This window comes from Mesocricetus auratus, unplaced genomic scaffold (genome assembly GCF_017639785.1).
Source record: "Mesocricetus auratus isolate SY011 unplaced genomic scaffold, BCM_Maur_2.0 Super-Scaffold_100676, whole genome shotgun sequence".
NCBI lineage: Eukaryota > Metazoa > Chordata > Mammalia > Rodentia > Cricetidae > Mesocricetus > Mesocricetus auratus.
Genome location: NW_024429266.1, coordinates 97532241 through 97555463, shown reverse-complemented (window position 1 = coordinate 97555463; position 23223 = coordinate 97532241). Strand labels below are relative to the sequence as shown.

Genomic DNA, 23223 nt, shown 5'->3' with positions numbered 1-23223 from the left:
CTTCCCTGACCACGCCCCGAGCCCTTCTCTGGGGGATTCTAGGCAGGGGCTCCATCCATGGGCCACACCCCAACCACCCCTTAGGCATTTTTATTTTTTGAGTAGAGCTTGTCAGGAGTATATGTTGCCCAGCTGTGTGTCTTGCTGTAGAAGCTGGGAGACTTAAAAGTGGAAGCACCCATACTGTTGAAGAGCACGCTGCTCAGCTCCGGTGTTCCTTTCGCACCGTCCGCCCCTTTCTGTCTCGCTGTGGCTGCCGCTTAGCCCTGCCTTCTCATCCGCCACCCCAAAGCTGTACAGTTGCCTGTTCTTGTCTCTTCGTGCCTCAGCTGACATCTGTGTTTCTTACCACTCACCAGCTAGCCCAGACCCGGATCGCTTTTGTGAGAGTCCCTCCTGTTAATCTAGGCCCCCTCCAGGTTCCGAGCACCGTTGCGTCTGGTGATACACCATTTTCCTCATCCACTACTCGGTGCCAGTGCTAGGCAAAGAGCAAACACTTAATGCATGCTTGCTGAGTCAGTTACTGACTGGGTTTTGTGGGTCAGGCTTTGTGTTCACGATCGGTTCTGGGGTGGAGAGGCAGTTCTGGCTCTCTCCCTTTTCCCCCTACTCCCCTCTCTCCTTGTCTTCCCCTTCCCTTCCTCTGTTCTTCCAGTGCCCCCCCCATCTTTACCTATCTCCTCCTCCTCTTTCCGTCCTTCTCTTTATTGTGTGACGTTCTTCTGGGAGAGGCATGAACACATATCCGCGCACCCCAGACAGGGAGCTGGCCGCAGGGAAAAGCCAGGACACCACTGAAGTCCAACTTGCTGAACCAAGTGTCACTGCGGCTGCTTTCAGGAATGTGAGTGAGGGTCGCTTCCGGGAACAGAAATGGCTCAGACGTCACCAAGTCCTGGTACGGAGGGAGGCTCTTGCGGGAAACCGGGAGAGCGCGGCACAGCCCGTTGTCAGGGCAGCCTCTTCCAGGCGCCCTGTCCTGTCTGAACCCCCTCGGGGCAGTTCAGCCATCCACCTTACAGCTTGTGCTTGGGGGGGCGAGGGAGGAGCCGAGAGAATCTGGTCTGTTTTAGGGACTTCCTGCTGTATATTTCCTGAGTTTGACATGCTTCTCTGCAGGATGGAGTGTATCACCTCCTCTTCGTACATTCTGTGTCTTAATGCACTTCCTTCCAATGTGGAAGGCTTCATCTTAGAGGAAATTGCTACACAACACCCTCGTCTCTCCCCCTTTCCCATCTCTGCACTCCCTATCCTCCTCTCCCCCATCCTCCTCTCCCCTCCCCATCCTCCTCTCCCCCATCCTCCTCTCCCCTCCCCCATTCTCCTTTTCCCCATCCTCCTCTCCCCCATCCTCCTCTCCCCTCTTTCCCTTGTTTCCCCCCATTTTGACACAAGGCCTCTATGTGAAACCCTGGTCGACTTGGAAATCATCACGTAGTCCAAGCTTATCAGTTATAGCCATCCCCCTGCCTCAGCTTCTCAAATGCTGAGATTACAGGTATATGCCACCACACTGTGATTTCATTCCTGATTTCTGGTTGGGGAGGAGAAAGGAGAGGAGCGGCAGCCTCACTCCCAGAAGGCTGTAGACTCACGTTGGACCGTGTGTCATCCACGTCAAACTCTGGATAGGACGCACACACAGCGTGACCATTCTCTCTGGGCAGCCGGGCGGCTGCCTCGGAGAGCCAGCCAGAGCCTGGAAGACGCCATCCCTCCACCCTTGTCTGCCTTCCCCAGCCAGGCACAGTAAGGCATTTCCTGTTTCCGGCTGGCCTCCCTGGGCTGGGGCTGGGGTGCGAGGGCACGGAAGACAGAATCTGGGTGCTTTTCCCCAGCCCCCAACAGAGGCCTCTGTCCCCGCGTGCCACTTCCTTGCACAAAATTCTCTCTATTTTGGGCAGAGGCACCAAGAGCCAACTTCCGACTTGACCGCGGTGCCTGGCTCCTGATTTACCTAAGGCCTTGTTGCTCCCCCAACACCACGGCCCTCTTTCACCCTGGAGAATGAGGGAAGTGGAGGGGTTGTCCCCACAGAACAAGGAAGAGCTCTTAACTTCCACATCCCTCCTACAGCGAGCGGCTTCCTGTCCTTCATCACCTTTTTACATACCTCATGATACTGGGAAGTTCTTCTAGCGGTCTAACCGCAGTCACTGCTGCTTTCTGAAGGAGCCCTGTTCTCTAACTGGCCACTCCGAAGCTGTCAAAGGGGTGATGAATCATACCCCTTTGGGGGGTCATGTGACGGGAGGGAAGGCAGTCTCACAGCTCAGCTGATCCTCTGAGGTTAGGAGGGAGTTTCCTGTTTTAGGCCAGATGGATACCTCTCACCTCTGGTGGCCTGCTGCCTCTGTCTGGATGTCTGGGGTTAGTCCAGTGCCCACAGCACTTCTGGCTGACATATATAATTTCTGTGGCATGCTGTGAGGACTGGAGGGAGGGAGTGTGACCGCCCAGTGTGGCTCACAGAGCCCGGGAGGCGCTGGGACGGGGCTTGACTTTCTGTGGTTTCTCCACACTCCTGCTTTTCACGTGCGAGACTCTGGGCAGGTGATGTCCCTTTGGCAAGCCTCAGCTCTCCCACCTGTCAGACAGAAGTCATTCGTTCAGCTGGTTTTATCTTGGTGCCTGTGCGTGTATTTGTATGTATTTTGCATGTGTTTATGTTTGCTTGCACTTGCGAAGGTGTGCCTGGAGGCTAGAGGACAGCCTGAGCCAGCCTTCACGTGGATTAAAAGGATTTAACTCTGTTATCACTATTATTGTATTGGTGTGTGAGAGTGTGTGTGTGTGTGTGTGTGTGTGCACATGAGCGCAGATGCCTGAGGATGCTAGAGAGGGCATCAGATCCCCCAGAGTCACAAGTGGTTGTGACATGGGCTAGGAAGCACACTCGGGTCCTCTGAAGATGCTCTTGACTGCCGAGTCCTTTCTCCAGCCCGTCCACATTAGATTTTAGCACAAGGACTCTCGCTTTTATCAGCTCAGCAAGGCTGGCCAGACAGTGAGCACAGGGATCCTCCTGTCTCCACTCCCCAGTGCTGGGATTGCTGGAGTCCAGGGCACGTGGACACTTTCCTGGCTTTTAGGCAATAAACTCAGGTTCTTGCTTTACCAGCTAAGCTGACTCCCAGATTTCCTTCGGTAACTCAGAAGTTAAGATGTCTTCTTGGACAGTTTGACACATGTATTCGTGTGCTGTGATCACGTCTGCTCTGTCACTCTTAGAACCCACTCTTAGATGACCGTGATGACAATGACAATAATTTCCAGATACCAAGATCTCACACCGGGTCAAGCTCTTTGGTCTTATCACTGAATCACAAGATGCTGTAGACATAGCCCTCCCTGCATTTTCATCATCTCCATTTACCTGCTTATCAGTGCATAACAAGTGATTCTGTGGCTGGATGTATGATTCTCATGGGCTCTTTGGTCAGGAGTTCCGAAGTGGCTTAGCTGGGCAGTTCACCCTTGAGGTTTTCCTGTGAGGCCACAGTCAGATGTTGGATGAGGCACTGCCATTTGAGTTTCCACCTCCCAGGTGGTTCAGCCATGCCGAACCTCAGATCTCTCCCACAGCACTGATTGGGAGGCCTTACAACACGGCTGTGGTCAAATGATGCAAGGAGTCAGAGAGAACCCGCAGCCACCGTGCCCACTTTTGAGAATCCCTTATCATTACTTTCACAAATACTCTGAGTCATACAGGGCCAGCTGCCTCAGCATTGGAGGGGATCACAGGAGAGATCCCTGAAGCTTCTGCATGGACACTGGGAGCTGGGTATCATGATGGCCATCTTGGGCCTGGCAGCCATATTGGAGCCTGGTGGCCATTATCATACTGTTGGAATCGCTGTAGACTTATGATAATAACTCTTGGGGACAGGGGAGATGGCTCAGTGGGTAAAATGCTTGCTACACAAGAGTGAGGACCTGAGTTTGGATCCCCAGGACCCACATAGAAAGCCGGGGACATACCTGTGATCCCCCAGCATTGGGAGGTGGAGTCAGCCAGCCAGCCTAGGCTAATCAGAGAGCTGTGGTTTACTGAGAGGCTCTGCACACACAGCACACCTGCACACACATACAAACACATCCAACATTTCTGATAATTTTTAAATATCTTGCAAGGCCAGCAGCCCCACATTAATTTGCCATTGTCAGGACATCTTGCTTTAGTGTTTATAATCCTATGATTTTCTACACAATCTTATGAGTCATGTGCCAAATGTAGTAATTAAAAAATGATTTTAGTAGAAATTTGCATGGAATTTATGACTCAATCTTTGAAATTGTTGAAATAGTCCTCCCCCCCTCTAAGGCTTAAGGAAAGAGGAGGTGGGAGGAATTTAAGAGCCAGGGAGGGATGCTGTGAAAGGGTTTGTCTTCTGGACGTATTGCTCATGAACTACCACAGCTGTGGGTACCTACGCAAAGTCAAGCCAGCACGCACAGGTGGGTAGATGGTGCTTGGCTCTACCCCCAGAGGAGCTATTGGTGGCACACAGTTTCTAGGGGTGAAGAGCCTTTCTTTGCTGAAAATATGGCCACCGATGGGTTCCCCGTGTTCCAGTGAATGCCCTACACACACACACACACACACACACACACACACACACACACACACACACGCACACACACGGGCAGCACACATTGGACTTACTGGACTGTAAAAATAAAAGACATGAAGTTGCAAGGGGACCTTGTTGGGGGAGATTTGGAGGGATATGCAGGGGTGGTCACAATCATATTCCATTGTATACTGTACGGAATTCTCAAGCATAAAGAAACAAATTAACAATAAGAGAAAAAGAAGTAGTTGGCAAATGCTACCTTATTCTCGCTATTAAGATATCAGCTTTATTTTAGGTGACGGAGCGTTTGTCTGTGTGTAATGAGTATGCCTGGTGCCATCAGGTTCCCTGCAACTGTGAGCTATTATATGCTGCTCTACAAGAGCTCTTCGCCGCTGAGCCATCTCTCCAGCTCTGATTTCTTGAGGATGGGTACAATGAAACATGACCACACCCCCACTGGCCCTTCCTACTCCTCCTGCATCCTATCCAATACACTCTAACTTCATGTTGTTTTTATAATCCAGCATACCTAGTTAGTGCTGCCCATCTGCGGGGTATCCACTGGAGCCCAGGAACCCCACTAATGACCATACCTCGGTAAAGAATGAGTCTCTCACCCCAGAATGCTAAGAGCTCCTTAGCAGGGGTGGGGCCTAGGTCGTCTACCAGTCTGTGCTGGGGTCGGCTGGCTTAATTGCATGCAGGCACCCACAGTTGCAGTCAGTTCCCAAGTGACACCCGTGTCACACCCAGCAGACACCATCTCCCAGCATTGGTCCCCGTCTTCTGGCTCTCATGGTCTTTCCATGCCCCCACCCCCACCATGGCATTCCCTGAGCCTCCTGGGTTGATATAGATATCTCGGTTTCTTGTTCTCGGCACAGAGCCCAATTTTCCTACAAGACGCTCGTCTTTGGTTCCTCCACACAATCACTTCTCGTTACTGCAAACCCTCGTGCAGCCCACATCCTTCCCGAGATAAAGAATGTGTCCATCTTTCGTGCCTTTCTGAGTCCATCCCCACCCTCCCTGCCTGATGCAATGCCGATAAGTCCCATCACCACCCCTCCAGCTTGCTCTAGGATTTTGGCAAACATTATTTTATCTTTAAAACATTTTCAGGGCCCAGCTCGGTGGCTCAGGGGTAAAGGCGCTTGTCACCAGGCCTGATGATCTGAATTTGATCCCCCGAACCCACATGGTGGAAGGAAGGAACCAGACTCCTACAAATTGTCCTCCGACCTCCTGTGTGGGCTTGCTCACATGTAGATACGTGTAATAAAAACGTAACATTTGCTATACGTGTAATAAAAATGTAACATTTGCTAGCTGTGAATGGTGACACATCCAGGGTCTCATTACTACCTGGAGGCAGGGGGATTATATAAGTCGGTGATAGCCGGGGCTGCATAGGGAATTCAGGGCTGGCAGAGCTTTGTTTATTATTATTGTCATTGTGGGCATGGCTGTGCATGCACGTGCCACAGAGCAGGTGTGGAGGTCAAAGGGCAACGTTGTGGATCTGTGCTCTCCTCTGTCTTCGTGTGGGTTCTGGAGCTTGAGCTCAGACCCTCGGGACGGCTCGGCAAGCTCCTTCATCGGCTGAGCCCTTCTGCTGGCCCTATTTTATTTATGAAGGGATCCATTTGTTTATCTGTGTTTTCTGGTTTGCCTGTGTGTGTGTGTCTGTCTGTCTGTCTGTCTGCACACATGCCATGGTGTGTCCCCCGCCTCATTTCTCCTCCCTATAGTTCCTTTGTCTTAAGAACATCCGAACCTTCCTGTCTACCTGCTGTGAGAAGTTCGGCCTCAAGCGCAGTGAACTCTTTGAGGCCTTCGACCTCTTTGATGTACAGGACTTTGGGAAGGTGAGTTGGATTCCCAGTGGCCCAGGTTAGACCCCAATTTGTTTCCGTTACTACCTGTGTGTGTATGCCTGCGTGCGTGGGGGCGTACGTGTGTGTGTGTGTGTGTGTGTTTGTGTTTGTGTGTGTGTGTTTGTGTGTGTGTGTGTTTGTGTGTGTGTGTTTGTGTGTGTGTTTGTGTGTGTGTGTTTGTGTGTGTGAGTGTGTGTGTGTGTTTGTGTGTGTGTGTTTGTGTGTGTGTTTGTGTGTGTGTGTGTTTGTGTGTGTGTTTGTGTGTGTTTGTGTGTGTGTGTGTGTGTGTGTGTGTGTGTGCCCACCCGGTGACTGGTAGCTGAGCCAGGTTGACCTTCCAGGATGATGTCTGAAGTGTGGGCTTGGGGCATGTGGGATGAGTTCAAGGATCTGCCCACTTGCTTCCTGTGTGACCTCGGCTGAGTGGTTCTGCCTCTCTGTTCCCCCAAACCCTCCTATGTACTTGATAGTGGGGAGGTTTTGTTTGCAGGGACGGGAGATGCTGAGCTAAGCTCCCCAAAGTCTCAAGGAATAGCTTCCATGCCGGGAGCCTGAGGGGTGGGTAGGTCTGGAAAGGGGTTTTGAGTAGCTGTGCCCTTACCGCAGGTCATCTACACCCTGTCTGCCCTGTCATGGACACCTATTGCTCAGAACAAGGGAATCATGTGAGTAGCAGTCAGGACTGTGGGTCTGGGGCCTCCTGAAGCTCCTACCCATTCTCCCACTGCCCTGCTTATGACTTTCTGTCCCCCAGGCCCTTCCCAACAGACGACAGCACCATTGGGGATGAAGATATCTACAGTGGCCTTTCTGACCAGATTGAGTGAGTGTTGGGGCTTGATATGTGCAGGGTTTGTGGGACACAGTGAAGATTGGAGCCTGAGGTGACATGGATCTGTTATGGGGCCTGTGGAGCATGAATCTGTCCCCGGGTCTGAGAGGACATGGATCTGTCCCAGGGTCTGAGGAGGCATGATGAATCTGTCCTGGAGTCTGAGTGACATGTATCTGTCCTGGGTGCTGAGGGGACATGGATCTGTTCTGGGGCCTGAGGAGCGTGAATCTGTCCCAGGGTCTGAGAGAACATGGATCTGTCCCCAGGTCTGAGAGGACATGCATCTGTCCTGGGGTCTGAGGGGGACGCACTGAAGGACTTGGGGGCATTGTGGATTCAGCCCCGATTCTGAAGGGATCTGATGGATCCCTGGCTTGGGGACATGGCGTGAATCTGTTCCCCAGTGACACCGCGGAGGAAGATGAGGACCTTTATGACTGCGTGGAGAATGAGGAGGCGGAGGGGGATGAGATCTATGAAGACCTCATGCGCTCGGAATTGGTGTCCACGCCGGTGCGTTGGTCTGGGAAGGTCTGGGCAGGTGGGAAGGGTGGGGAACACTTTGCCAGCCTCGGTGGTCTCTGTTCACAGCCCAAGATGACTGAGCAAGACAAGCGCTGCTGCTGCCTGCGTGAGATCCAGCAGACTGAGGAGAAGTACACAGACACGCTGGGCTCTATCCATCAGGTGCGCGGGGCGTCTCCTCCCTGCCTCCTCACAGGCGGGGTTCTTCCTATGTAGCCCAGGCTGCCCTTAAACTCACAATTCTCCTGCCTCAGCTTCCAGAGTGCTGGGATGACAAGCATATGCCACCACGCCTGACTCCATTGTTTAAAAACCCAGCTTAATAGAGATGGATAAATTCACCAAATAACACCCCCCCCGCCCGTTGTTAAATCCAGTGATGGGCAGCCAATGCCACATCTAATTACAGAACATGCTACTGTTCTAGACAGACAAACGGTATACCTCAGCTGTCCTCTTTCAATTTTCCATTCTCCCCAACCCTCAGACCCACAAGTCCACTTTCTGTCTCTGGACTTTTTCTGTTGAGAGCCCCACGCTGTGCGGTCTTGTTCTGTGTTTAGTTCTCTCACTCAACACAATGCCCTTGGGGTCCCTTCACATGTGCCGGAGGCTGTTCGTTGTTGGGAAGTATTGTAGCACGTGAAAGGACCGCACTGGGCCTGTCACCTATTGGTGGGCTTCGATGGTGTCCACTTTGGAATGATAGACAATAACTCTGCTTTGGGACAGTTGGAGACAAGTTTTGTATGGAGATTCCCTTTTTCTCGGTTTTCTTTATATTTACTTATTTAGTTAGTTTTTGGTTTCTCTGCCTTTGGAGGCTGTCCTGGAACTAGTGTTTGTAGACCAGGCTGGTCTCGAACTCACAGAGATCCGCCTGCCTCTGCCTCCCGAGTGCTGGGATTAAAGTTGTGCTCCACCACTGCCCTGCTCTTTTAATTTTTCGAAATTAAGTTTATTCATTGTATGTGTGAGTGTTTTACCTGCATACATGCATGTGCACCATGTGAGGGTTTGGGGCCTGGGGAGGTTAGAAGAGGCCATCAGATCCCCTAGAACCGGAGTCACAGAGTTTGGGAACAACCATGTAGGTGCTGGGAGTCGGCCTGGGTCCTCTGCAAGACCAGCAAGTGTTCTTCATCACTGAGTCACCTCTTGGTCCCTCCGCCTTTTGTTTGGAGACATGTGCTCACTGTGTAGCCCGGCTGGCCTTGAAGCTGTGGCATAGCGCTCGTGTGTCACCAAACCTGGTGACATCCATTTCTTTTCTCTCTCTCTCTCTCTCTCTCTCTCTCTCTCTCTCTCTCTCTCTCTCTCTCTCTCTCTCTCTGTCTTTCTTTTGCTTGGGTCTTAATTTCTAGTTCTGTTTCCGCCTCTGTCTCTAATCCTGTGTTTCTGCTCATCTCTGTCTCCATCATTCTTTAACTGTCTCCCCACAATCCCCCCTGTCTCTGCGTCTCTGCCTCTATTCTATCTCTACGTTAGTGTCTGTGTCTTTCTGAACTATCTCTGCTTCTGCCTCTGTCTCTCTGTCAGTCAGTCTGGCTTTGTCTTCCTTGCCGTTTCTGTCTGTCTTGTTGCTGTCTCTTCCTGTGTCTGTTTCTCAGCCGATAGCTGTTTGTGTGCCCCTGCCCGTCTTTTTCTCTGTCCCTCTGGGTGAGTTGGAAGGAGGATCCTCTTCGTCTTACCCTCTCTCGGCTCTCCTCAGCACTTCATGAAGCCCTTACAGCGATTCCTCAAGCCTCAAGAGATCGAGACCATCTTTGTCAACATCGAGGTGAGCCAGCAGACCCCCGGGCCTCTTTGCCTCATTCCAAGGAGATAATCTCCCACTGTCACCTACCTACCCTGGAGCACGCGTGCAACTCCTTCCTCTCGTGGGCTCTGTCTGTGTCTGCGCCCAGGCTCCAGCCCCCTCTCTCCCTTTCTTTCCCTTGGGGTAGGAGCTGCTCTCTGTGCACACCCACTTCCTGAAGGAGCTGAAGGATGCCCTGGCTGCCCAAGGAGCAGCAATGCTGTACCAGGTCTTCATCAAGTATAAGGAGAGGTGAGGCGTGGTTGACCAGACCCTGGAGGTCACAGCCGTGCCAGAGTGGTGGCATGAGGGAAATTAGAGAACTCTGGGCACGATTCTTCATTGAGAGAGGGATGGAGGATGAGTGAATCCGGGACTTAGGGGATTCCAGGTGGGGCCTCTACCCCTGACCACGCCCCCAGCCCCTCACTGAGGGATTCTAGACAGGGGCTCCACCCCTGACCACACCCCCAGCCCCTCACTGAGGGATTCTAGACAGGGGCTCCACCCCTGACCACGCCCCCAGCCCCTCACTGAGGGATTCTAGACAGGGCTCCACCCCTGACCACGCCCCCAGCCCCTCACTGAGGGATTCTAGACAGGGCTCCACCCCTGACCACGCCCCCAGCCCCTCACTGAGGGATTCTAGACAGGGGCTCCACCCCTGACCACGCCCCCAGCCCCTCACTGAGGGATTCTAGACAGGGCTCCACCCCTGACCACGCCCCCAGCCCCTCACTGAGGGATTCTAGACAGGGCTCCACCCCTGACCACGCCCCCAGCCCCTCACTGAGGGATTCTAGACAGGAGCTCCACCCCTGACCACACCTGGAGCTGTCTTTTCCAGCTCTTGTTTAATTTTTACCTCTGCTACTGCTTCCTCACCCATGACTTGATGTGTTCGGGGTTACAGCAAGGATTGAATAAACCATTGTATAAGGCGCCTTATCACAGGGGCTGGCACACAGCTGGTGCTCAATAATGGTTTGTGAAGTCAGCAACCATTGGTCACAGACCGTATGCGACAGTCTGGTAAGGGCCTCAGCTGCACTCTGCTGTTTACTGTTAGCGTAACCCTCTGGGAGGCATTGATGCCAGGCCCGTGTTTCAGATGGGGAAACTGTGGCTCAGGGTTGTGCGTTTGGGATGAACGAGGCCAGAATGGGTGCTTAGATATCCCTGACCTTATACTCACCCTTCCGCGGGCGGTCTTTCACCCTGGCCCACAGGTTCCTTATTTACGGCCGTTACTGCAGTCAGGTGGAGTCGGCCAGCAAACACTTGGATCAAGTGGCCACAGCGAGAGAGGATGTGCGGATGAAGCTGGAGGTGGGGACTGTGCTGCCCTCGAGGGAACCCCCTCTGCTTTATGGTCTTGGGGAGGAGGGGATAGATGGTGTTGGGTCCACTTGGCAGTTTACAATCTTTTGTGCATGGGGTGTGCACATGCGTATGTGTCTGTCCATCCATGTGTGCGTGTGTGCTTATGTGCATGCCTGCATGTGTGTGTGTGTGTGTGTGTGTGTGTGTGTGCGCGCTTCTGGATGCCAGAGGATGCCTTGGGTCTCACCACTTACCTCGCTTTTTGAGACATGATGTGTCACTGCTTTTGAACTCACCTAGTAGGCTAGGCTGGCCCGGGAGCCCCAGGGACCTGTGTGTCTCTATTTTCCCAGAACTAGAATTACAAGAGTTCACCACCATGTCTGGTGTGTGTGTGTGTGTGTGTGTGTGTGTGCATTGATTGGTACTTGGTGTCCTCCATTATAGCTCCCCATCTTATATTTTGAGATACAGTCTTTCCCTGAGCCTGAAGCTCACTGATTGGCTAGATTTGCCGGTCAGTGAGCACTGAGTATCTGTCTGTCTCTGCCCTCTGCCAACTCCTGTCCCCCAGAGCTACCGTTAGACATGTGTGATCATGACTGTTCATGGGGTGCTGGGCGTTTGAACTCAGGTCTTTATACTTGTATGGCAAGCATTTTTCCAACTGAGCCATCTCCCCAGCCCCTAGCTGGGGTCATTGAAGGGGGAGGCTTCCAGACGCCATGTGGAAAAAAATGGATCAGGGAGGCTATGGCCCTCAACTCTGAGCCTGTACCCCATGGAGCCTTGACTTTGGGATGAACAGCCTTGACCCTGAACCTAGCTTTGACCTCACACTGACCCCTAGTTTTGGGATGACCCTGAACATTCATGGAGCCCGAAGCTTACCCTGAGACCTTGATCCTGGGACATCGATGCCAGCTGAGCCAGTGTGGCCCAGGGGTGCCTCTCCCTCCCCAATGGCTAAGTCTGACACTGGCTTTCCCGGCACGGGAAGCCTCTGTTAGCCCACAGGGTCCTCATTCCTTATTTCCTTGCTGAGAGATGCTGTGCTTGTTGGGCTGTGGTGGAAGGCACGGGAATGGAAAGTACTCAAATATATATGAATCTATTCAAGGTGTGTGTGTGTGTGTGTGCACACGCGTGCCTGTAGTGGCCGGAAGTCAGCACGGGTATCTATCTCCCCACCACACTCCGCCTTTCTTTTTAACTGTTGTTGTTGTTTGTGCGGATGTGAGTTTTGCCTGCACGTGTGTCCCTGCGCACCACTTGCGGGGCAGGGCCTGTGGACGCCAGGAGACGGCATCACATCCCTTGGAACTGGAGTTGCAGATGGTGCGAGTCTCTGTGTGGGGGCTGAGGGTGTGGGTGCTGTGTGGGTCCTCTGCACGAGCAGCCAGGGCCCTTAACCCCCGAGCCATCTCTCCAGGCCTCTTACATTTATTTATTTACTCTCTGAGTGTGCACATGCCAAGTGTGGCTGCGGGGGTACCAGGGATCGGACTCGGGTTGTCAGGTTTTTGAGCCATCTCCCCAGCCCCTGCACCTTGTATTTCGGACAGGGTCTCTCACTGGGACCTGTGGCTTGCTCATTTGGTTAGGCTGACTGGCAGCGAGCAGCAGGGGGCAATCCGGCTCTGCCTCCTCAGCACTGAGCTCCCAGCTGTCTGCACCAGCATGCCCAGTTTATTTAATTTTTATTTGTTTTAACTGTGGGCTCTGGGGATGAACTTCAGTGTGATGCTATGGCAAGCTCTTTACAGACTGTTGTCGGTTTGCCTGAACCCTGCTTCCCCTCCCCTACCCAGTCTCCTCCTCCTCTGCCCCCTCCTCCCCTTTCCTTGCCTTCCCTCCTCTCTCTTCCCTGCGTCTATCTGGTTCCCATGATGCTCCATTTTCTGCCCTGCCAGGAATGTTCTCAGAGAGCCAACAATGGCCGATTCACCCTGCGGGATCTGCTGATGGTACCCATGCAGCGGGTACTGAAATACCACCTCCTCCTCCAGGTGCCAGCGTGAGGCGGGGTCGCTGGCTATGGCTGGGTGCTGTTCTAGGCTCCTTTCTCTTGCGGAGACAAGAATGCCCAGACAAAAGCAACCGTGAGGGAGAAAGTGCTTAGTTCACTTTCCAGGCTAGAGTCTACCATCTTGGGAAGCCAAGGCAGGAACTGGCAGCAGCTAACCACGTCCACAGTCAAGTGCCGAGCCAACCGAATCCACGTTCCTTCATTGGTTCATGGTGCAGTCTCCACACTAACCCAGGTCCACTCCCAAGAGGCAGGGTTTCCCATCTCTATGAACACAGTTACGACAATGGCCCCCTGCACACCCATAGGCCAACCCCATCTAGACAGTCGCTCACTCAGACTCTTCCCAGGTGGCTCTCGACCCTCAACGTGACAGCTAAAATCAATTATTGCAGCATCCTAAGCTGTGCCTAGAAGATAAGGGAGGGTTGGCTTTGAGGGCCGTATGCATCAATTTTTGGGTCGTGCCCCAACCTCTAGTGGGTCAGAGTCAGTTGGAAGTTCTTCTGAGGGATAAGGGCAGGCCCAGGTGACATCTGACTCTTTGAACCCACACAGGAGCTAGTGAAACACACGCAGGATGCTATGGAGAAGGAGAACTTGCGGTTGGCCTTGGACGCCATGAGGGTGAGGGAGTGGGTGCTGTTGGTTGGGTACCCAAGCTGTCCCTCTCTGTCTCTCAATGGGGGCTGATCCTCTACTGCCGGTGGAAGGGATTGGGCTAGGGGGTGTGGGCAAGAAACCTTTCCGTCCCACAGGACTTGGCACAGTGTGTAAATGAGGTCAAGAGGGACAATGAGACCCTGAGGCAGATCACAAACTTCCAGCTGTCCATCGAGAACCTGGTGAGAGGTGGAGCCCAGGCACCCATGGGCAGGGCACTCATCCTCTTCTGGGGACCTGCGGCTAAACCCCACTGTACCTACTGTGCAGGACCAGTCTCTGGCCAACTATGGCCGGCCTAAGATCGACGGTGAGCTCAAGATTGCCTCAGTGGAACGTCGCTCCAAGACAGACAGGTGGGTGGAGCCAACTTAAACCAAGGGAGGGGCAGAGGTTGTGGGTGGGCCAGTGCTTAGTGGAAGGTGGGACAGAGTCAACTTGAATCTGGGGTGAGGCCTGGGCAGTAAGTATTTGACTTCTAGATAGGTGGGCGGGGTCAACATAGATCTGAGGTGAACCTGTGTGGGGGCCGGGTCTCTTATTTGTGAGAGAGGGTCTCACTGGGTAGCCCTGGCTGGCCTTGAACTCACAGAGATCCACCTGCCTCTGCCTCCCGAATTGAAGGCAAGAAACAACATGCCCACATGAGGCCAGATATTTAGACAGGCAGGTAGGTAGGGTCATCATGATTCCGGGGTAAAGTCTGGCAAGGGGGGCGTGGCTAGGAGCCAAGACACCAAAAGGATTCTTGGTGGGGCCAGCTCCTGAACAGAGGTGTGGGTGAAGTCCCTAGATTTGGAGAGGAGCCTGGGTCAAGTAGGGCGTGGGTCTGATTCATAGATGGAAAGGTTGGTGGAGTCACCTTAACTGTACAGGGAGGAGCCTTGATGGATGTGCGGTTGAGCTAAGTCGGACAGGGCTGCGCCAACTCAACTCGCATCATGTGGGCGAGGTTAGGATGCACAGCTGAGCTTGACTGAGTTGGTCGAGGTCAGAGTGAGACTCCACCGCAGGAGGGGAGAGGACCGGGAGATGGGGGGGCGGTGGGAGGGGTCAGACCCGGGCGCCTGACCTGGACGGAGGCTTGCAGATATGCTTTCCTGCTGGACAAAGCGCTGCTCATCTGTAAGCGCCGCGGGGACTCCTACGACCTCAAGGTCTCTGTGAACCTGCACAGCTTCCAAGTTCGGGATGACTCCTCCGGGGAGCGAGACAACAAGAAGGTGGGCTCTGTCACCAGGACTCGCGCTGGGACACTTGGCCTTGGGGTTGCCGGCGTGTGGGAGAGAGAGAGTGCCTAACTACTTGCTCTTTATTCTTTTCATGTAAAAGTTCTGTTTTGTGTGAGAGTTGGAGTGCAGAGGCAAGCTCAGGTGTCATTCCTCAGGAGCCCCCCGTTTTTCTTCACTGAACCTGGGGCTTGCCCCTTAGGCTAGACTGGCTGACCAGAGAGACGCAGCGAGTTACCTCTCTGCTTCCTCAGTTCTGGGACTACAAGCACAAGTATATGGCATCACTCCTGCTACACACACACACACACACACACACACACACTATTTATTTTTGAGATGGAGTTTCTTTATGTAACAGCTCTGGTTGTCCTGGAGCTCACTCTGTAGACCAGGCTGGCACACAGAGATCTCCGGCCTCTGCCTCCTAAGTGCTGGAATTAAAAGTGTGCACCACCACCATTTGGCCACTCCTGATATTTGTAATGTAGGTTCTGGGGTTCAAACTCCGGTCCCCAAGCACTTTATTGACTGAGCCATTGCCCCAGCCCAACACCGGACCCTTACATATCTACATCATTCTTCTAAGTATTAGTATTGAAGCAGACATGGTGACCTTGTAATCTTAGCTACTTGGGGTGTCTGAGACTGGCAGACCCCAAATTCAAGGTCCACCTAGTTTAAAGAGTGAGTTCAAAGCCAGTCTGGGCAACTTAGTGAAACCCTATCTCAAAATAAAAAGTAAAAAAGAATTTTAGGGTGAGCTCAGTGGTTGAGTGATTGCAGGAAGCCCTGGGCTCAGTTTCTATACTGCAAAAACAGTAGCGACTACAACTAGAAACAAAAACCTCAAAAGGCAAAACAAAAAAACAAACAAAAAAAGCAAGAAACCAAGGCATTGTCCCCTCTGCCACCACACTTACATTGTAGGAACTAAGAATAAAAAAAGGCATGGATTCTGTAAAGAAAGCAATCCTGGGCTCCAGACAGTGATGGGTGGGTGTGGGAGGGCGGGAGGTGGTCAGAGTGCGGACATGCTGTTTGAGTTGTACACCAGGCTTTTTCTTTTGCACCACCAACTGGCTCCCAAAGCATTACACGGGGACCCATTACTAGTTTTGAATGCTTGGCTTTAGCTTGGCTGGTTTCTAGCTACCTCTTGTAAGTTTACCTGCTTGTCTTTAATCTACGTTTGCCTTGGGGCATTTCACCTTTTCTTACTTGCTTGCTGTCTTTATGTCTGTCTGGCGATGGCTCCCTGGGTTTTGGTCACAAGTGTCTACCTCATTCTCGCCTCTTTTCTTCTCTCATTCCTCTTTCTCTCTAGTCTAGATTTCCTATTTATTCTCTCTCCCGGCCAGCCCCGCCTATCCTTTCTTCTGCCTAGCCATTGGCCATTCGGCTCTTTATTAGCGCCTTAGGCAGGCAAGGTGAAACAGCAACACATCTTTACATAACTAAACACACATCCTTACATGGTTAAACAAATGCAGCATAAACAAATGTATCACAGCTTTACACAGTTAAAATAATATTTTGCAGCATACACAAATGTGACACAACTTTGCCCTGTTAAAGTAGTATTCCACAAAGGGTTTGAAATCTCCCTCTTTGATCAGCTCTCTCTCCCTTTCCTCTCTCTCCTCCCTCCTCTCTCCCCTCTATTCCTTGGAGGATAAACACACGAATAATGACTGTGAGTTTCTGCAGGAGGCGGTGTGTGGCTTCTGGGCTTGTGGATGTGTGTTTGGATGGTCTAGATGGCCCTGTGTGACCACCCTAGGGAAGAGGGGCAGGAGGGATGTGGTCCCGCCTTCTGCAGGGGATTCAATCTGAGATCTGCTTCTCCACATACAGTGGAACCATATGTTCCTTCTGATCGAGGATCAAGGTGCTCAGGGCTATGAGCTGTTCTTCAAGACCAGGGAGCTGAAGAAGAAGTGGCTGGAGCAGTTTGAAATGGCCATGTGAGTCCCCTGTCCTGTGGCTTGCTTCACTTTCCACACCGCAAAAACAACAGCAACAGCAAACTAAAAACTAAAAGACCCCAAGGATAAGGACAAAAAGCTTAAAACAACAGCAACAACAAACTAAAAACAAAAAGACCCCAAGGATAAGGACAAAAAGCTTAAAACGAACAGCAACAGCAAACTAAAAACAGAAGGACAAAAATGAAACACCTCCTTGTGTCTCTTCCTGCCTTTTCCTTCATTCTCTACATTTTCTTCTTCCGTCCTCTGTTTCTCCCTTCACGCACACGTCTCCGCCCACTTTTCCTTTAGTTTCTCTCTCTACCTCTTCCTCTTCCTCCACCTGCTCCCCATTCTATCCAGGCGAAAGTCACATAGCGAGACCCCACCCATCTCATGGCTGCAATTCTGTGACACTTAGTGCATTTGACACTTGTAATTATCGCCTCTGAGCTCAAAACCCTTTCATCACTGTCAAGGGAGAATCTGTCCCCATCTAGCCATCACTCTCCACCCTTCTCCTAGCCTTAGGCACCTGCCCGCCCACTTCCCCTCTCTGTTGACACTCACAGCACCTTGACTCACAGTAGCCTGACGGTGGATGCAGCTCAAACGTCCACGCGTGGGTGCCCAGGTATTCGGTAATACCTTTACTCCGTGGAAGGCTCTTCGTGCACGTACGGGATGACATGCTGGTTCTCTGCTTTCAAATTCTTTCTCCAGCTCCAACATCTACCCAGAGAATGCCTCGGCCAATGGGCATGACTTCCAGATGTTCTCCTTTGAGGAGACCACTTCCTGCAAGGCCTGCCAGATGTTACTCAGGTGTGTGTGGGAGATCCTGAGCCTTTGGGCTTGCTCAGACTTTTCTTCTGTGGGGAGAGATCCCTCGCTGGCCACCTGCTGGAGAGAAGGGAAGCCCTACTATGACCTGTTACTCTTCTCCACCTGTCGTCCTTCTCCTCTTCCCCCTCATCCTTCTTTTGGAAAGTGTTTCCCTCAGTAGCCCAGGCTAGACCTGCATGTACCATCTGCTTCATCTTTCCAATGCTGGGGTGACAGGTGTGCTTTCTTTCAAAGGATGTGTGTTGGTGGTTAGGGTACCAGTAACACCCCACAACTCTCCTCTATTTCTCCTGCATTCCAGAGGCACATTCTATCAGGGATATCGCTGTCACAGGTGCAGGGCACCGGCACACAAGGAATGTCTGGGGAGAGTGCCTCCATGCGGCCGCCATGGGCAAGGTATTTCTAGGTCAATGTGAGGGAGGGTGGGCTTGCGTCTCTGTGGGGGGAGTTTTCCTTCTGAACTATGGATTTTCCCCTTCCGCAGATTTCTCAGGAACTGTGAAGAAGGTAAGATCCGGTTTCGTTCTGTGCTTGGGAAATCACAGATGCTCATGAGAGAGGAACCAGGAGATGCTAGACAGGGGCATCGCCCATTCTTGAATGGACAAGGACAGGGAAGGACTAAGGAATCAGCTCTCTGGGAATAGCTGCCTACTTCCCTCATCTCTCCCTCCAGGACAAGCTACATCGAAGGGCCCAGGAAAAGAAAAAGAATGAACTGGGTGAGTGCCCACAGCGCTATGAAGGAGGCAACTGGATGCTGCTCCAGGAGGGGGCGGAGGCTCCATTCTGACCACACCTCCAGATGCTCATTGGGTGACCTGGGGGGGGTCTCTACTCCTGACCACGCCCCCAGAATCTCAATAGGAGATTCTAGGCGGGGCTCCACCCCTGACCAGGCCCCCAGCCCCTCACTGGCGAATTCTATGGGTGGCTGTACTTTTAGGCAGCCCTGTGTACATTGCCTAGTAAGTCCACTGCAGTGGGATTGCTGGGATCCAGCGTAGACACACTTAAGTAGACGAGGCTCAACTTGAGTTCTAGTTTCTGCGCGACCTCGTCACCACTTGGTATCATCAGCCTTTTCCATCTTAGATGCGCGGCTTTGAGTGTTCCATCAGCCGTGTGGTTCTGTCTCCTTCCCCCTCCAGGTCTGCCTAAGATGGAAGTGTTTCAGGAGTACTATGGGATCCCTCCCCCACCTGGAGCCTTTGGAACATTTTTGCGGCTCAACCTTGGTGACATCGTGGAGCTCACCAAGGCCGAAGCTGAACACAACTGGTGGGAGGTATGGGCTGTGGCTGCAGGAGCGAGGGGCAAGGCAGGGTGTGACGTTGTAGGCACCAGTGGCTTGGAGGGGTGGGCTCGCGGCCTCTTGAGGCCCTTGAGATGCTTCGTAAGGAGTGCACGTGTAGATGACATCATGGCTGTGGGTGCGGGGAGCCTGAGGGAGCCGGGTCACAGCCTCACGAGGTTCAGGAGTGGGTCTCTGTGGGACTGATATGTGAGTGGAGATATCCAGGGGTGGCCACCCTCCTGGGAGCCTGGTACTCGTTGGCAGCTCTAAAGGCCTCTACAGTATCTTTAATTCTATGGATTCGATTTTCTATCTTGTACTGGGGTGGATCAGGGCCTCAAGGGTGCTAAGCGACTCTACCTGCTGAGTCATACGCTAACCCCTCACTGGGATAGTCTAGGCAGTGGCTCCACCCCGACCACATCCCCAGCCCCTCACTGGGGGATTCTAGGCAATGACTCCACCCCTGACTACACCCCCAGCCCCTCACTGGGGAATTCTAGGAAATGACTCCACCCCTGATCACACTTCCAGTCCCTCTCTGGGGGATTTTAGGGGGGGACTCCACCCCTGACCGCACCCCAGCCCCTCACTGGGGGATTCTAGGCAATGACTCCACCCCTGACCACACCCCAGCCCCTTACTTGCGGAGTCTAGGCAGGACCTCTACCTCTGAAACGTGTCCCCAGTTCCTCATGGTGAGTGAGAGATGAATAAACATAGTATCCATCGAGAGGAGAATTGGATGTTTGTGTTCAGGTGAATGCATGGTCTCTCTCATGCACATGCAAATGGATACCTATAAATTCTGTTCTTGCTTTTGTCTCCTGAATTTTCAGGGAAGAAATACTGCTACCAATGAAGTCGGCTGGTTCCCCTGTAACAGAGTGCGTCCCTATGTCCACGTGAGTGCCTCAGTTCTGGATTGTGAGGGTCAAGGGTTCAGGTAGAGGCTTGGAAGGCAGGGCTTACCAGGGAGATCGCCTTGAGAACCCTCATGGATCATCCATGTTTCTGTCACACCCCTACTCATTTTGATCACCATGGCAGGTCACACCTTGCCAAACCAAAGCTTTCTCTGTTCCATTGCGCCACCTCGGAATCAGCACGTGATTGCTGACTGTGGAAGCTTCTTGCTTTTTCTATGAAACAACTTGCATTTCTCTTGGAGTGTTGTATGGGGCAGGCAGAGGCCCAGAAGGTGGGCCAATCCCTGGCTTCTTTCTTAAACACTGAACCGAGTCCTGTGAAGGTATCATAGCCCCCTTCTTCCTGTCTGTGCCCCTGATGGACAGATATGTCATTTCCCCCTTGGTGGCTCCTTGTTTATCATTATTTTTTCTTTCTCTCTATCTCTCTCTCTTTCTTTTTTTTTTGAAACAGGGTTTCTCTGTAGTGTTTTGGAGGCTGTCCTGGAACTCGCTCTGTACACCAGGCTGGCCTGGAACTCACGGAGATCCTCCTGCCTCTGCTTCCCGAGTGCTGGGATTAAAGGCATGCACCACCAACGCCCGGCTATTTTTTTTTCTCTTCTAAAAATACAATTAAAAAATCAATTCTTGGAGCATTTCGTACATGCATACAATATCTTCTGATCATATTCACCCACCATTCATCCCCTTAGTTCCTCTCAGGCCCCTCATCCCAACCAACTTTGTGTTCTTCTTATTTTTTCTTTTAAACATAATCCAGGGTCCAATTTGTGCTTCCCACACACTCATGGGTGTGAGGTGAGTGAGGCCATTGACTGGAGCTTGGTTCATCCACCAGGGGCCAGACCCTTTAAGTTCAGTAGTTTTAATTCACCTTTACATTGTTTTATGCTACACTCTGCTTATTCTGTGTGTGTGTGTGTGTGTGTGTGTGTGTGTGTGTGTGTGTATGCGTGTGTGCATTACATGGCTTACATATAGCGGTCAAAGGACAACTTGTGGGGCTGAATTTGGGTGGTCAGACCTGGGGCAAAAACCTTTACTCGCAGACCATCTTGCTGGCCCTAAAGAAACTTCTGGTTAACATCAAAACAATGGCTTTCACAATGCCAGGTTTATGTTTGTATCGTTGTCTGTTCACATTCATTCCCGGCTTCTCCCCCTTCTTCCTGCTCCCTATCCTCTTACAGAAAATCTCCCCTTTCACGTCACACATATGTGCCCTCAGTGTGAATTTTTCTCTACTGCCAAATTTTGTTGTGAGTTTCAAGCTCCATCATTCCTTCCTAATTGGGTGACACTTATTGGTCATCTTAAGGTCTAGGACATGGTCAGATGGATGGAGCCCCTGCATAGAATCTCCCAGTGAGGGGCTGGGGGCGTGGTCAGGTTAAACAGAGGTAGAGCTTTTCTTTTGTCTTGAGAACCTGGTCCAAAGTAAACATTTAAGTAGACAGAAAGGGAGAAATGCTGTGGAATAATCCTCTTATACACTGTAAAGATTTGTCACTTGAATTCATAAGATAAAATGCTGATTGTCCAGTAGTCGGGCAAGAAATATAGGCGGGGCGACCAAACTAAGGATGATGGGAAGGAGAAGGGCAAGGTCAGGAGTTGCTAGCAAATGCAGAGGAAGCAAGATGAGAATGCCATGCCAAGGTACCAAGCCATGTGGCCAAGCATAGGTAAGTATTATGGGTTAATTTAAGTGTAAGAGTTAGCTAGCAATAAGCCTGCACTGTCAGCCGAGCATTTATAATTTATATTAAGCCTCAAGTCAATTATTTGAAGAGTGGCTGCCAGGTATTTGGGAAGAGGCAGGTGGGAGAGAAATGACTGACTACAGTCAGGGGTGGAGCCCTTGACCTGAATCCCCTAGTGAAGAGCTGAGACATAGTTAGGGGTTAGAGTGCTTGTTTTTGAGGTCCTGAACCTCACCATTCCCAATACACTCTTAATAATAACAACGCAAACATACATCATTTAAGGTTGAGAATGTAGTTGAGTGGTGGACAGCTTGACTAGGAAGCTCTGTCCCTTTTCTCTATCTACATAGCCATGATGTGTCTACCTGTCACCTGCCTACACATTATTGCCAGAAGGCATGATTTCTATAATCTACACAGGTCAGGAAATCTTTCTTCAATATAGTTTTAAGTGGCGAGCATTCATTGTGTGCAGCCATGGACTTCATAAAGCCATTGTCATGTATTGTTTGACGGTTTTCACCACTCCCTCCCTCTCTCCCTCCTCGATCCCTGCCTCTCTCCCTCCCACGCCCTCCACAGTCTTGTTACTGCCAGTCTCTCCTCCAGGCTTTCTTGCTCCTACGTTCGTGCCTTCTATGTGTCTCTCGTCTTCTGTAGACTCTTGTCCATCACTGAAGGAAACGAATACCATTCCTGGTGTCCTGGTTTTATTTCTGTTGCTGTGATAAAATACCTTGACAGAAAGCAACCTGGGGAAGAAATCAGCTCCCCAGTTAACATAATTAAGAAAATCTCCTACAGACACATACCCATGGCAGCTTGATCTATACAGTCCCTCTTTAAGACCGTCTTCCTGGTGATTCTAGGGTGGGGCATGCTGGAGAGGTAGCTGTCACAGTTGACTTGATATATGTGCATTGTATATGGTGTATAGACATGAGGGAAGCCCAGTGGGTCCTAGGGTTGTTTTCCCATGAATAGCACAGTGCCTGGAACATGGCACTCACTCAGCAGATCCTAGTGGAGTGGATGTGAGTCGGGGGTCGAGACTTCAGGAAGGGCTCCTTCTCTGAGTCCAGCATTTTGTCTGTGTTCTCAGGGCCCTCCTCAGGACCTGTCTGTGCATATCTGGTGAGTACAATCGTGTTTCCTTACTTTAAAATGGGTGTGAGTGTCTGTGTGCCCGTGTGAAGGGAGAACCGAGGCTGAACTTGGAGGGTTTCAGAACAATCAGTAACTTATTTTTTGGATCCCAAGGCACTTCTGAGTTTACCCTGATCTAAGAGCTGCTGGGGAGGGACCAGGAAAGGAAGGTCACTGGGCAATTATGAAAGTCACAGTGACTGTCATAGTGGTTGCGGTGATGAGGATGGCGATGGTGGTCGTGGTGGTGATGATGGTAATGAGAACGGTGATGGTGATGATGGGGGTGATGGTGGCGACGATGATGATGGTAGTCATGGAGGTGATGATAGAGATGATGATGGCGGGGATGAGAATGGTATTGCTGCTGCTGATAACGGTGATGGTGATGGTATTGAAGGTGATGCTGATGATGGGGGTGGTGGTTGTGATGATGATGATGGTAGTCATGGAGG

At 51.7% G+C, this 23223-nt stretch overlaps 1 protein-coding gene across 1 annotated transcript in view; it reads left to right on the top strand.

Annotated features, from left to right (window-relative positions):
* Positions 1-23223, top strand: part of Vav1 (vav guanine nucleotide exchange factor 1) — a 43802-nt gene that overhangs the window by 8622 nt on the left and 11957 nt on the right. The window contains exons 2-22 of the mRNA XM_005081335.4: positions 6341-6457; positions 7073-7131; positions 7221-7289; positions 7706-7814; positions 7893-7988; positions 9538-9606; positions 9773-9876; positions 10854-10953; positions 12861-12956; positions 13535-13603; positions 13735-13821; positions 13910-13995; positions 14730-14862; positions 16726-16835; positions 17562-17663; positions 17986-18083; positions 18172-18194; positions 18364-18409; positions 18839-18975; positions 19824-19889; positions 22725-22756. Of these exons, the coding sequence (XP_005081392.1) occupies positions 6341-6457; positions 7073-7131; positions 7221-7289; positions 7706-7814; positions 7893-7988; positions 9538-9606; positions 9773-9876; positions 10854-10953; positions 12861-12956; positions 13535-13603; positions 13735-13821; positions 13910-13995; positions 14730-14862; positions 16726-16835; positions 17562-17663; positions 17986-18083; positions 18172-18194; positions 18364-18409; positions 18839-18975; positions 19824-19889; positions 22725-22756 (1808 nt within the window). The remainder of the gene's footprint in view (positions 1-6340; positions 6458-7072; positions 7132-7220; positions 7290-7705; positions 7815-7892; positions 7989-9537; positions 9607-9772; positions 9877-10853; positions 10954-12860; positions 12957-13534; positions 13604-13734; positions 13822-13909; positions 13996-14729; positions 14863-16725; positions 16836-17561; positions 17664-17985; positions 18084-18171; positions 18195-18363; positions 18410-18838; positions 18976-19823; positions 19890-22724; positions 22757-23223) is intronic.